Genomic DNA, 15294 nt, shown 5'->3' on the forward strand with positions numbered 1-15294 from the left:
GATCTGCCTTATTTTATGCACTTCCGCACAATATACTATTATATATTGCTAGGTTAGGGGCACACATATTCCCTGGAATGTCCCACTTCTGGGAACCCACCCTATAGCTACCTCCCTCCTCAACATTTGTTTGGCCCCTCCCACCTCCATGGACACCCACCCACTGCAGTCTCCACACCATGCATTTCATACAAGCTATCCTTTTCCTCCAATAAACATACCTTTTCCCTTATTGACCTTCGAAGTGATGCACCAGGAGTGTTCCCTGTGCTGCACTTGATTATTTTGCTTACTTCCAATATGGCAATCATTATATATGCTTGCATGTTTTTGCCTCCTACCTTGAGGTAAATGTTGCTGGATGTGCCTTCTTGTATTGCTGTCAATTACTCATAGCTAGTCCTGTATGCTTTTTTCATAAAAATATCTGATTGATTAAAATGTTGTTTATATTATGTTGATTTATGTCATGCACACAAGGGCAGTCTCCAGGCACTCACGTGGCTCTGCAAGAAAGGGGACGGGTTTGGTTAGTGAGGTAAGAATGATAGGATAGATCCAGAACCAGGAGAAACTGGCGTCTGTGTGTGTTGGCTTGCAGAGGGTAGGTTGCGTGCACTGGCTTGTTGTTTCTGTATGGGTAAGGTCCAATGCATGGCATGTTTTATGTGTGGCTGTTTGTTGTGTTGGGGTGTCTGTGTGTTTTATGTGTAGATTGCTGTTATTTAGGGTTGTGTGGACTGGCTTGTAGTATCCGTATGAGTAAGGTCCAATGCCTGAGATGTGTTATGCTCACCTTGCTCCCACAGGGGCGTCGATCGGACCCGGACAGCTGCGGTCTCCTCCAACGTGAAGCGTAGTGCAGAGATGACAGACTGGACTGGCCCGCCTAATCTCGTCGGCTTGACCCCTAGAAGTATTCTCCTGCAAGTGGAGAAAGGGATTTAGCCACTCGTGGATTCTAGTAATGGCCCCCCACTGTTCTCCCCACTAATCACCTCCGATATTCCCTTTCAGTAATCTCACCTTATGTTTTTGAAGGATGAGCTCTCCATCCTGCGTGGAATGCAGGGGCGTGCAGATACCAGTTACTTCACTGCTTCGAAGGCGTTGGAAGAGTTCTGGATGAATATTGACTCCGAAGTTCCTGGCGAGAATCCGTAAGTATAAAGTCCAAAGAGTTCAATATGTCCGATGTTCACTCTTGTCCCATTCCCTTCTTGTGTTGCAGCTGGGTCCAAGAGAAGATTGTTTTGTGGCAGCTGATGGCATTCAGGTAAGAGTCTGTATTACCCAACACTGTCCGGTAAAAGATGCGTGTATTTAACTTGTTTTTTTCTCTCTCTTTACAGGTGCGGCGTAAGAAGTTGCGGGATGTTAAAGAATAATGCCTCTGGTGGTAAATCAGGTAAGTCTATGGTGGTAAAAAGAGATTGTATTTGTTGGCTCTCTCGGCTCACCTTATATTTCTTCTGTCCCATAGATGCTGGAGTTCGGCGAGGATAATGATGGAGGTAGCGCCGAATCGAAAAATGCTGTGAGGACTGGTGTGTATGGCGCGGCGCTGCAGCTGGCGATGCAACGCATACAGAAATAATGTCCTTTCCAAGTTCGAAGACGTGATGGATCCGGAGTCAGGTAAGGAATTAAAATAAAGTCCGTGTTCTAACCTTTCCTTCTTCTTTCCTCTTTTTCTAGGAGCTCTGGATTCGAGGCGGGAGTGGCAGAAGACTGGATGCTGACTGCAGGCACGGTGAGCATTACGCTGCTGGATGCAGAATAACGCAAAGCATGTGCTGCTGTTCGGGCGTGGTTTAAATAGCATTCAATGTAGTCCCAGGTAAGAAGCTCCCCCAGAACCACACCCGAGTAAAAAATAGTCCCTGAAGTAAAGTAATCCCATTCATGCCTCACGTTGGCTTGACTGCATTGCAGCATGGTCTGCATGAGGTAAGTAATGAACATGAGCCTGGCGCCTATGGCGTCAGGACTGATTTCGTCTATGAGCCTGGTGCCAATGGTGCCAGGACTGTACCCAGACAGCCCCTAGCCGGGGCTGCTGGGTTTTTAGTAAGCACCTGGATGCCTGCTCCCGGGGATGATGGGCTTGGTCTGGATGCCCGGGGCTAGGCAGCATGACAGATGTTTCTATGTGACTCTTATGTTGGGGTGTTTATATGGTTTATGTGTAGATTGCCAGATGTTTAAGGTTGTGCAACTGGCTTGCTGTGTCCGTACGGGTAAGGTCCAGTGTCTGGGTTTGTTTATTTTAAGTGTGTGTTGCTTGTGTTGGGTGTGTGTTAGGGTATAGGTTGACCAGCCCAGTGGGCATGTATCGTGTTTGGGTGGTGTATTTGAGGAAGTAGAAGCAAGGTAGTTAGTGCTTTGGCTACTCACTAAGTTCTTCCATGTGGCTAATCTACACAGTCCTATCTGTTGTGACAGATGACTAATATCCATAATTCTATCTAAGTGTGGTGCATGGTTAATCTTCTCAATTCTATCTGACTGGGAGGCGTGGCTAATCTTTATGCTATGCAGCCCTGTTCCTTATTGTGGCTTTGATCTATATTTGTGATACACCTAAAAGCATGATCAGGGGTTCTGTGTAGTTCTCAAATGGCATAATCTGAGAATGCCTACCTGTTAAATATGGCATCCTGGAATGTGTTCAATCTCGTAGGTGGATTCTTGAAGTTTGCCAGGTAGTCTTGCTAACCTGGGTGTTTGTTTTGTTGCTCCTTTCTTGAGCATGTGGACAAGAGGTTTATGGTCTCTCTCTGTCATTAAGATCTGAGGATGATTGTTGCCCACACTCAGGTCAGAATAACTATTTGAATAAGTGAATATTTAATTTCAAATTTCATCAGGGACTTCAAGTCAAAGGTTACATCTTGCATTAATGTTGCCTTAATGCCTATATGCTTGTGGCCACATTTATGTAAAACTCCATGAATTGGTAAAATGGTCCGAGCAAGAAACACAGTTCATAGTTTGAAGGTTGGCCATTTGGCTAGCTTTTTGATTTTTATTAATAATAAAATGAGGTGGGTAATCTATCTTATAAAGGGTGACCTGATAACCAGACCCTGCTTTCATTAAACTTCATGCCAAAAGCATGTCCTGCTCCCTTAGCAGCACAAGCTGCAGCCCTTGCTCTCCCATGGCACAATGCAGGTTCTGAGGTCACATGTGCCCTGTTTAACAGCTGCTGGTGTCTGCCAAGTAACAACAATATAGAATTTGCATTTAACTCTACACCTCTGTTCCAAATTCAATATGATTATGATAAACTTCACGTCTGATGGCAGGAATCGATTGCCCCTCACGTCATCCAAGACATCCTTGGCTCTGCTTTCAATTTCAGACACTGCACATTCGCATTTGGAGAGCCATGTTCTTGTTAAATTTAAATCCTTCAGAAAAACGTGAAGGACTGTACTATCACTTTTAGCATGGCTGGTATTACTGCAACCAAAAACTATACAAGAAGGAATTGTTCAATTGCCCTTATGATCTGTTAAAAAAATAAAAAAAATATTAGTATTAAAAAAGTATCAGAGAATAAACCAAACATCTCATCCCTCTGATAATAACAAAAATGGACTGTATAGAAAATGGCACTGAAAGCACATAGAAAACATGCACTACTAAAAATGACATGTAAAAACAATACTCTGTAATTCTATGTCCTAACTACAGAGATAAAAATGATTATGCCATTTGATAATGGTGTACACTTTTTAAATAATATAAAGTGAGAATAGGGTATACATTGCAGTATGGAGCAATAGAAATTGTCCTATTGGAGATCGTTGACAATACAGAAAACTACACTAAAAGTTGACTAACCATTACTTGGAACAACAGATGAGCCGATTCAGCGAGCAAGGTAAGAAGTGGAGAGATGCCGATATCCGTTGTGGATTTCATAGTTGTTCTCTTGGTAACATGTAAAGTGTTTATAAAGGCTTACAAAAGAGGGCGTGTATGTGAATGTCTGAAGTGTTCCTTCGCACCCACCAGACCTCTATGACAATGTTTGAACTCCTGAATCCTGCCAGTGCAACCCCCTTGCGAGCGCACGGTCATAGGTGCAAACTGTCATTGATAGCAGAGGGGGGATGGATGTGGATGGGGCGTGCGCAGAAGGCTCGGAAAAATTGTCAGGGGACACAGGGATATGTTTAATTGCAGGGAGAGGGTCTTCAAAGGGGAGTCTGCAGACACTGGGTATGGGGTGGCCATGTGGACAATGGTCCTTGTGCGAGAGAACCCTTTGTGGGTTAAATGGTATTCGGCAGCTTGAATATTCCCATCCTCCCAGCACCTTTGCGAGCACACAGTCACAGGTGCGAACTGCCATTGATGCTGGAGGGAGGGTGGGTGAGGATGGGGCAAGCGTGATAGTTCCGAAAACAAAGTTCAAGGGACACAGCGATATGTTGATTGCAGGAACTGGGACTTCAAAGGGGAATCTGCAGGCACCGGGTCTGGGATGGACATGTGGACAATGATCCCTGTGTGAGAGAACCCTTTGTGGTGTACATGGTATTTGGCACCTTGAGCGTTCCCATCCTCCCAGCACTCTTGCAAGCGAGCAGTCACAGGTGTGAACTGTCATTAATGCTGGAGGGGGGGTGGATGAAGAAGGGGCGAGCGCGATAGGCCTGGAGCAATGATCAAGGGACACATATATATGTTGATTGCAGGGCAGGGGGCTTCAAAGTGGAGTCTGGACACATGGGTCTGCAGTGGCCATGCGGACAATGGTCGCAGTGCAGAAGATGCCTTTGAGGTATACATGGTGGTTGGCACCTGGAGCCTTTCCATCCACCCAACCCCTTGCGAGCGCACAGTCACAGGTGTGAACTGTCGTTGATGCTGGAGGGCTGTGGATGAAGATGGGGTGAGCGTGATAGGCCTGGGGCAATGATCAAGGGACACATACATATGCTGATTGCAGGGCAGGGGGCTTCAAAGTGGAGTCTGGAGACACAGGTCTGCGGTGGCCATGCGGACAATGGTCACAGTGCAGAAGATGCCTTTGAGGTATACATGGTGGTTGGCACCTGGAGCCTTTCCATCCACCCAGCCCCCTTGCGAGCATACGGTCACAGGTGCAAACTGTCATTGATAGCGAGGGGGGATGGATGTGGATGGGGCAAGCGCAGAAGGCCTGGAAAAAATTTTCAGGGGACACAGGAATATGTTGATTGCAGGGATGGGGTCTTCAAAGGGTAGTCTGCAGATATCGGGTCTTGGGTGGCCATGTGGACAATGGTCCTTTTGTGAGAGAACCTTTTGTGGTCTACGTGGTGTTTGGCACCTTGAGTGTTTGCATCCTCCCAGCACCCTTGCGAGTGCACGGTCACAGGTGTGAACCTCCATTGATGCTGGAAGGGGGGTGGATGATGATGGCGGAGCGCGATCGGCCAATACACGTGTTAATGCACACCAATATCTTACGATACTCTTATATGTTTGGACGTGTAGTGAACTTTCAAAAACATTTCTCACAACTGTTCTGCTTGAATTATTATTATTTTTTTATTTACTTTTGGCAAAGTGGATGTCAATGTCATTACAAATTACACTGCTGCGGTCGAGGTACTAACTGCATAACTCCACAGTATTGTCCGCTGTCACTGGGGAATTCATTACGAATGGCTCAAACCAAACAGGCAGGTATTACTCTTCGGACACAAAATCCCAGTCTTCCATGAATCCACCATGTAAACACGCGATATGCCACAAGCCTGTACCACCTGTGTAAGAGATACATAGTTTACTGGCGTGAACCCAATAATTGCATTTTGTTTATTTGCACTACGTTGTAAAATGTACGGCATTGTTTTGATTTAAAAAGTACCTTTTCATACAACGTATTGACAGTACCCTTGATTTAAAGTACGGATCAGTTACAAATGTGAACGCACAAAACATAATTGTTCAGACGATAAATCTACAGTGGAACACTTTGGCTTCATTTCACAATTAATAAAGTAGTCAATTTACAGAAACATTCTTGCGTCAGTAGTCCGTCAAACTTATATTGATCTAGGGGAACAATATATTATAGTAATTGTCTCTATTGTGAAACAAATAAGAGATATAGGGCCTCATTACAACCCTGGCGTTAAGGGGCTAACGGCGCCGTAAAAGGCTGCGGCGCCGTTAAACCCTTAACGCCATATTCACACTTTAACGCCTGCTTTTTGCAGGCGTTAAAGTCCAAGGCGCTACGCGACCTTGGTGCTAATTACGGCACCGTAATTTACGGTGCCGTAATTAGCGCCTTCCCCATTCCCATTGTGCCCTATGGGCCAAAAATGGGAAGGGGCCATGGTGAATGGGGAATTACCGCCCCGCCAACCTTGTAATGGGGCGGTAATTCCGCCATCCACCATGTCGGAATCCGGCATGGACCATGGTGCTAATAGCACCATGGTCCAACGCCAGGGTCGTAATGAGGCCCATAGAGTGAACTTACTTGTTACTTGGATTACAGGGCGAACTGTAGCTCGAAGTTCGTGCATATGGACCATCATCATTCGCAGCACGGATCTTGTAAGGCCGTCTGCCCTGAAGTCATGCAGCTCGGTAACGAATAGTGGTAGTGTGTCTTCTTCGGCAATGTAGGCCAAGCAGCCAGAGTTTTCTCTACAACAGCAGTTCTCCACCAGAGTAGGCAAAAGCTCACAATGAAAGCAGGTACACCAGGTGGAAACAACTTCCATGCGACTGGGTTCAGGCTTCGGCGATTGATCCTCATGATTTTCATCCGATTCCACATCGTCTACACTTTTATCACTTTCAAGGATCTCCTCTTCTGAGTATTCGGGCTCGTATATGTAGGACTGAATTGTTGCCATATTTCCTGAATAGTGAAGAAGAACAGAATCAATAGAGCGGCAAATCAACATCTTTTTGTTTGTGTAAAGCAATTAAAATAGGTTTCCCATTAACATTGAATGTTAAAAAAGACATGCAAAGAAACAACCAATGTCACAAAAGCAGAGTGTTAAAAAGGCAAGATCAGTAGTCTCAAACTGTAAAGATTCCCATGCACACATTTTTTAAATATGGTTTGGAAAAGACAGAATATAAGAAATGAAAAATGACTACTTGGTTAATTGATTTTAGGCCTTATAATTACCTGTTCTGAGTGTGTCATCCTTGGCAGAGAGTGAGCTGAACAGAGCAGAAACCAATCAGGGAGGCTCAAAATGAAATACTCGACACGAAGGAAAAAGGAACTTCAACGATGTATGATCAGAAAGTGTTTGTTTATACTTGTCGAGGAACGAGGTGTATTGCCATTTGCATGGAGACACGTCAATAGATTGCGCACAGAGGACGTTGACATGAGATGTTAGGGGCGGGTGATCCGTATCAGTGTTCGAGGGCACCTGAACTTAGAGCGATAGATCAACGGATAAGAATAGCACACAATGGCGGTACCCGAGCCGTAGATTTTGCATGTGTTAAAGTGAGAAAAACTTGGGTAAGTTGCATTGGAAATGTATTTAAGAACGATCGATGTATGCTTTGAAATACATGCCCTATCCATTAGGCAAATAACATTTCTGACCGAACTACCCCTTTAAAACAGATAATTTAAATTCAAGACATGCTGAGCACTTGAGCCATTACAGTTACTCTTATCAGGGAAGCATATGCATACCTGGGATTCAGCTGTAGGTTTTGGTCTGCCCCTATGGATCAGCTATCTGGTGATACTAAGTTGGTCCATTATTCCATCTTTTCACACTCAATTGAATACAGACAATCCTTAAAGAGCTCTCTTAAAAATATGCGGTCACATATCATGGTTTGTCTAGATTCTGCAATATCACATACAAATTTGTCTTTCTCAACATCAATTTTTCTCTGTGAAAATGCATGCTTTCTAACTATATTTCATGGTCCCACTAGAGTTATATGTAAAATTTTACCAAAACAGAACGTCAACAAACTTTGTGTGAAGGTTATTTACTTTCATTCTCTATTCATCACACAATTCTTACAAAAATACACAAAGCAGATATTATCTCACTAAAATGCTGACGAATCAACCCCAAGCAATGACTCATAGGAAAACTAATTTCATCAGGGAATTTATAAATCTCCATTTGTCATCAGTTATTCTTGGCAAATCTACTATTACAAAATAATTATCATTTATAACAGCGGCCCAATGATATACAACGTTACATTGCAAAATTAAATACGTAAGTAGAAGCTCAACAAAAAAAGAACGCTGTTCACAGTGTAAGAAACCTGCCCCTGATTGTTTGCATATCCATCCCATCATCTACTCAGGACTTCTGGCATCAGGTTTTCACACATTCTAGGGCCCAGATGTTGACGAAAGCATTCTTCATGACCTCTGTGAAAACAGAGGCTCACAGTTTCTTAATTCACAGATGAACGTCATTGCTGTTACAATTAATTGTTTGGTGACTGCAAGATAGTGGTCAGGTAAACAACAGCAACATTGAATGTGACCTTTCTGTAGGCAACCACTTCTGGAGGCATTTTACAACTAGAGCAGTGCACCCACTAATTAAATGGTGTGATGTGTAAATTCAAACAGTTATTTGATCGTTTGCCTACTGTTTAATCATGTGATTCTCTTTTGTGTGTGGTTTTCCTCCTACGGTTTTGTGGAAACAATCAAAACAGACAAGTGGGTAAAATGTCAGTTGTGCGTACCAAGGGTAAACTAGAAGATAGGTTGAAAAAAAGAGCACGTGAAAATGTCCAGTTTTTTGTTGTGTGTTAACCAAAACTTTGAGACTGGACAAGTGATCAGAACCTGCAATATATCAGTCAGTGAAAAACTGATTAATCAAAAAGCGCACTCATCACAAACACACTGAAAAGAGATTTTCACATAGCCAGATCTGGGTGAATCTGTTAAAACTCCAAACTCTATTTCAGTTCTCAGTTAGTACCACATTAACTGAGGACACCTCAACATCTTTGTGATGAAGAATACTGAGAAACTGAGGGCACTAGTGACCGCCATACTCTTTCAGTCTAGGTATTCATGTACTGCCTTTTGCATCACATCCTGTACTAGATATTAATATGCTTTCTCTGGGACAAAGATGTGATTATAGTACCTGTGGTACCAGGTTCAACTGTGCCACCTTAAGTACTTGGTGTGCATGTGGCTCCTTTGGTACCAAGTGTAAGGGTGGCTCATTCACACCTAGGATTGAAGTTACCTCCTCCGATGTTAAGGGCCATTGTGCCTTCTCTGGTACGAGGAATACATTGGTCTCCGGTGGTATTAGCTGTGCATGCGCTCCAACTGGCATTACAAGTGAAAGTGTCCCATATGTTTCTGCACGTTGGCACAAATCGGACCCTTTTAATGTGGTGTTAAATTCAATAATATGTTTTTCTCTCCTAGCAAATTCTCAACAAACATATGGATAAAGCGTATGTCTACAGATTTCTACATCCATGGCTTGGCACAGGATTGTTGACAAGGTAAAAAATGGCATGTGCGAGTCTGTAATCTCCCTGTCATGACTGTAGAAGCCAAATGATACACATTTCTGTTGTTTTTAAACTTTTATCATAATGTCAACCTTTCTAAAGTTTAAAGGCAGATAACAAATTAAATTTCTTGTTGTAAACTTCTGCCGGAACAGGGTTGATTCCCCGGTGCATTTAATGCCTTGTCTATTTTCTTAGGATCAGAGAACATAAGCATCAGAGCAGCATCATGCCACACCAACTCTCTCACCAGTACCTCTGGCATGATGTTAGGTGCCCTGGCCAAGCCCATTTTGAAGCATGTGCGTGTATCCATTTGAATGGGTTCATTTTTAGACTGAAGGCATCCTTTTGCGAGCTCCTCCCAACAAAGGGAAAGTCTTAAGAAACACTGCATTTCCATCTGAAGCCCAACTTTACATGGAGTAGGCAATATTTGAATGAACCCCTATGTGCATGAATGGGCTGGAATCTGTTCCGGACATTTCTTCTGCATCCCAAATGCCCTATTTGGGAAGGAAGTATAACATTAATGATTTCCTGTTGTGCCTACTTTGTGCCTTCATTGGATAGTGAACACCAGGCGAGGGGAAGGTCCTCTTCTTTTCCACACAACATTCAATGTATGCATTCTGGAGAGTTGTTCAATTTAAACACCCTGGCTGTCACTTTTATTCACCACTTTTGGTATTTTTACAAGGAAGATTTAACATCAACAATTCATTATTCAGTTTGACTGAAATTTCTTTTAAGAATTCTTCAAAGATCCATTTGTTATTATTGTAATGTTTTGATCTTTTATTCAGGTAGTATTGTAATTCAACCCCAGAGAATTCAATATTTGACGTGAACTTCAGTATGAGATGAATAAAAGAATAACATTTTACGATAATAAGATTTGAAACCTGGAAAAACTCTGAAAAAACCGTTTATTCAAAACTGATGTCGGAATATCGAAACATTTTTTGTTTGTGCTGTTAATTTGGAATCCTCTTTCGAAAATACCACAATTGGTAAATAAAATGGACAACCTGCATTTTAGCACTGAACAAATCTCGAGAGTGCATATGTTGAACATTGTGTGGATGATAAGAGGCTCTTACGCTTCTTTCCTTGTTTGTACACATTTCTCAAACACACTGGGCAGAGGCGTGCATACCACACACTTCTTTATCTCCATAGACAGTTCATAATTTAAACAAATACTGACTATTTTCTGGTAAGGTTACACTACATGCAAGGTCTTTCAATCCCTACTTTCTGGGGTACATGGTTTCCTCTTTTTCATGGTGGTTAGCTTGATCCAAAGAATATTCCATAATGTAAACATATATCAGTCTTGGCACAATTCCTCTTCAGAACCGACAGCCCTTTTTCTGGTTATTATCATTAAAGTAAATATCACCACTCTTGCCCTGGCATATATTGTGCCGATTAACAGCTCCGATAGGCAAGGGAAGCTCCTATACATTGTGAGACTTCTACTACCTTGCACTGCTAATCAGAGCCAATGTGCTGTAGTCTATCTGATCTTGTTCTCTTCCCTATGGATAACATACTCCCATGTTTCTCCGTCAAACCCATAGAAAGCATATTGACACTCAGGCACCAGGTACTTCCCACCTGCACCTATCCACACCACAGTTTTCGCATCTGCCTCTATCCCACTAATTAACCCCACCCCTTTTTCCTACATAGCCATGTGAAGTGAGGCCAGACATACTGTCAGAAAGAGGCTATACAAGATTGCTTGCTATACATAACATTACAGCATGTCCCCCGGCTGGGCTATTCTGATTGCTGCTCCTGTTAAACAATTCAGAAAATTGGATGTTACTTGAAATGTAAATATTTGTAGAATAAAATTCACTGAACTCGAGCATTTATGTCTACCTACTTTTATGGACCTGTCCCATTATGAACCATTTGTGGGTGGTGTATGCTGAATGACAGTGCATATATTTTGTCTTTTTAAAAGGTAATCTGTACCGGCAGTAGATTTTGTCATGCCCCACACAATAGCTGTTTATTGAAAGTTCAGTATGACATTTGAAAGTATGATTAAAACATCGGCATTCTGGCACGTCGCCTCCTTCATTGAAAGCTGCACAGTTTCCTGTTGCCACTATTGTTTTTAACTTTTTTTTTTTAACATTCGATAATACAGCTCACCTCTAAAACCTGCCCAGACATAATCCTTGCTGATCATTATCTTGCCGTCTGTCATCCATTGCAGGTCTCTGCTGTGTAGATGGACTGCTACTACATCAGAATATATATATTTAGAGCAGTGTTAAATTAAGTTTGTTTTATGTTTCAGTCTTTTTTCCGCAACAGGTTGTTTCACTTCAGGTTTCTTAATCACTTTCTAACTCATGGGTCGATGTATGGACCATCTTTACATGTGCACCCCCTTATTCAATTCCCTTAGGTCTGTGCAGATTCTTCATTGTCCATTGGGTTTTATTATCGCCAGTACTGCATTGTTAAAATAACTATTGATGATCCCATGGGATTCCCATTTTTTATAATCTCTTTCAGTAACTCCATGGATGTCAGAGGGAATCAAATATCTTAAATACTGGTGCCAAATCAGGGATAGTTGGAATGATTGCATAATGTAGGGATGTATGTCCACGGTCTCATGAATCAAAGAGTGAATGCTTTGGAATCCAGGAACACCTTTCTTAATTCTTGAGTAGACCGAAATGGTTTCAGAAGATTGCTGAAATCCAGTGAGTTACCCCCTTTTCCTGGGCCAGGTATTGTTCTTAATAAACTCCAAATGAATTGCTAATTCAAGGAGTATACAGTTACCAATATAAAAATCAAAAAGATCATCTCAGATAACTCAGAAATTGTCAGTTATCATTTTTGCTCCAATTGCATTCATCAACATACATGTTGGTAATCGGCTTTTTAGAATCAATAGTATCATGACGAGATTCACATTTATTTAGCAGATTCAATGTCTGATCTTTTTGGAGCTGAGTATGTTTTTCAAGAGGCAACTCTTTTTTCTTGAGCTAAACATATTTTTTAGAGAACCAGGCATTTCCTTCATTAATTTGAATGATAAAGAAAACCTCATTTGCGTTCTTTTGAATTGTGGCTAGTCTACTTATTTTATTTTCTAAATGATCTATAAATTGACTGTGAACCTCTCTGAAGGTCTCCTGCGGATGAACCATTAATGCATTTGTATTCAATGTAGTGAAAAGTAATATTCAAGCTGGTATAATTGGAACTCCTTAATTTGATTAGAGGACCTGGATCTACAGGTCCTCTGATTAATTTACTTCAAAGGTAAAAGCATGCCTTTTTATACTAGGGAATAATTGTTTACAACATTTACCAGTATCTGAATTCAATACATTGGCCCTCATTACGACCCTTGCGGAAATTGACTGACCGGACCGCAACAGCGTAAATAGCGTTTCCGCCATTGCACGAAGGAGCAAAGTGCGGCCAATCACGACCCATCGGGCACGAGCATTACGCCATGGCGGAATCCGAAAGGCTGCGATGGCGGAAATGACCCCAAAACGGCCCTTACCGCCGCCGTACGCTGCACCAGGTGCAATACCGCCACCCATCTTAGCGGTCACCGTAATGAGCGGTCACCGTAACGAGCGTGCACCGCAAATTACGGCCACCGTAAATATACGGAAACGGAAGTAAAAGCATGTGGCCGGAACGGGAAACAGCACGCCGCACAACTATAAAATCCGAATCCCAACACAACCATAAAAAATCCGACCCTGACACACATCCCAACCCGTTAGCAACCCCAGTTAAAAAAATAAATATGGGAAAGGTAGCCAAGAAAGCGTGTGACCGCAAGCGGCAGGTACACTTCTCCCGAGAGGAACTGACCGTGCTCACCGAGACCCTACAGGAAAATTCCGCCGTCGTCTTCTCCAGTCAAATGACCAGGACGGCCCTTGCCAACAAGAAGGCCATATGGGTCCTGGTGGCACAGCGCGTAAGTGCGGTGGGGACAACACCCCGCACGCCACAGCAATGTCGCAAGCGGTGGGACGACCTGCGGATCCGCGTACGCAGCATACTTTCTGCGAACAGGAACATCGCCACAGCTACCGGGGGGGGTTCAGAGTCGCCCATCAAGTTGACCCCCTGGGAGGAAATCTGCGCCTCCACCATAGGAATGGAGAGCATAGAGGGAGTCGGAGGGATGGAGAAAGGAGTGCCGACATCCGGAGAATCAGGTAGGTTGGCCAAGAGAAACAATGCGAAATCCACAAACCACGAACATGTGCAGTACCATGTGACCCCATAGTGCAATACATACTTAGCCCTGACAGCGCCCTCTAAAAGTCAGAATGAACAAACAAATCAATCAAGAAGCCATAAACAACCCCTACATGTGCAGCATGCACCCCCTAACTGCAGGCAGCCAAATGAATGCATCCTCAATCCACACGGAAATGAGACCACCTCCAAGGCCCAGTCCCAAATCAGCCTCATGTACCACCCCAATGCATTTGATACGTTGCCATTCCAAATCCGACAGACCCATAACTAACGCTCGCCCCTCTTTACTCCACCACAGGGTCCGATACCAACGACGAGCTGCAGGACACCCCTACCAGCACGCCTGCAAAGAGGGCCAGGACCAACGTCCCAAGAGCCTCCACCTCAGGTGCAAGGATCAAGACACGGCAGCAGCAGGAATCAAGTGGCAGCACACTGGAGGGGACTGCAACAGGCACCCCAGCAGCCAGCAAGTCCACAACCCCAGCACCACAGGTCCCCCCAAAGAATGTATCTGATGGCACCGCCTCTGGTGGTAGCAGCACCATAGGGGACACAGCTGTCATGCCAGCATGCTCCGACACGGAAAACAGTGCTGGCGACGTAGGTACCATCCATGACCTTTCCCAATCCCCCTGCATGTCCCATCCCCTACACCATGACGAAACCACGCAGGGGCACCCTGAAGACGACGACTGGCCAACCCCCACAAGTCCTGTGCCAAGGCAACATGTGTTGAGCAGCCCCCCTGTCACACCACCGCAAATGTCCATGGCCCAGCAGAGGCAACAGTCCCTCGACCTGCTGATCGAGCAACAGCAGGAAGCGTCCACGCTACTCAAGGACCATGCAAATGAATGCGGGGGTTCCAGGGCAGCCATGGAAACATCCACCGAGACACTCAGGGCACAAATAGAGAAAAGTAGTGAGAGCCTCAGGGGAGAAATGGAGAGAAGCACCGAGAGCCTGAGAGCACAAATGGAGAAAAGCACCGAGAGCCTGAGGGGGGAACTGCATGCGACGTCCAAAGACGTCTGTGCTGAACTTGCTGCTGTGCGCCGTGTGCTCTCGGAGCTCTCACAAACCCTCAGAGACATGCATGGACGCGAGCAGGCAGAGACCTCATCCGTGGCAAGTTCCGTCCAGGGCAGCCCCCAACGCAGATCTGGCAGGAACCTGCGCTCCACGGGCAGGGGTGCCCCTGATACCCGTAGAGGGGGCTTGCAATAGCGTCTACCCACGGACAGCATGCATATTTGGACACTGGTGTTGGGGGGGGAGGTAGTAGGGTGGAGGGGGTGTGTTGGGCTTCACTGGGTGGCGGGTCCATAGGGTGTATAAATCAAATCACATTAACAATACAGCACCTCATTATCATCCAATGACATGTGTGGACATTGATATTTGCGTACGAGGCCTTCATAGGCGTACAGTCCACAATGTGCCTGTACTACACACACACAGTGCCACAGGTCCCCTTTCCGTGTAATAGGCACCATGCGTGGT

At 44.2% G+C, this 15294-nt stretch overlaps 1 protein-coding gene across 2 annotated transcripts in view; it reads left to right on the plus strand.

Moving 5' to 3' along the window:
• LOC138516426 (cytochrome P450 4V2-like) overlaps positions 1–15294 on the plus strand; it is a 1267862-nt gene that overhangs the window by 358904 nt on the left and 893664 nt on the right. For both annotated transcript variants that reach the window (XM_069631546.1, XM_069631545.1), the window contains one exon: positions 9425–9504. In XM_069631546.1, the coding sequence (XP_069487647.1) occupies positions 9443–9504 (62 nt within the window). In that variant the 5' untranslated portion in view covers positions 9425–9442. The remainder of the gene's footprint in view (positions 1–9424; positions 9505–15294) is intronic.

The sequence above is a fragment of the Ambystoma mexicanum genome, chromosome 6q (assembly GCF_040938575.1).
Source record: "Ambystoma mexicanum isolate Mex_15411 chromosome 6q, UKY_AmexF1_1, whole genome shotgun sequence".
Classification (NCBI taxonomy): domain Eukaryota; kingdom Metazoa; phylum Chordata; class Amphibia; order Caudata; family Ambystomatidae; genus Ambystoma; species Ambystoma mexicanum.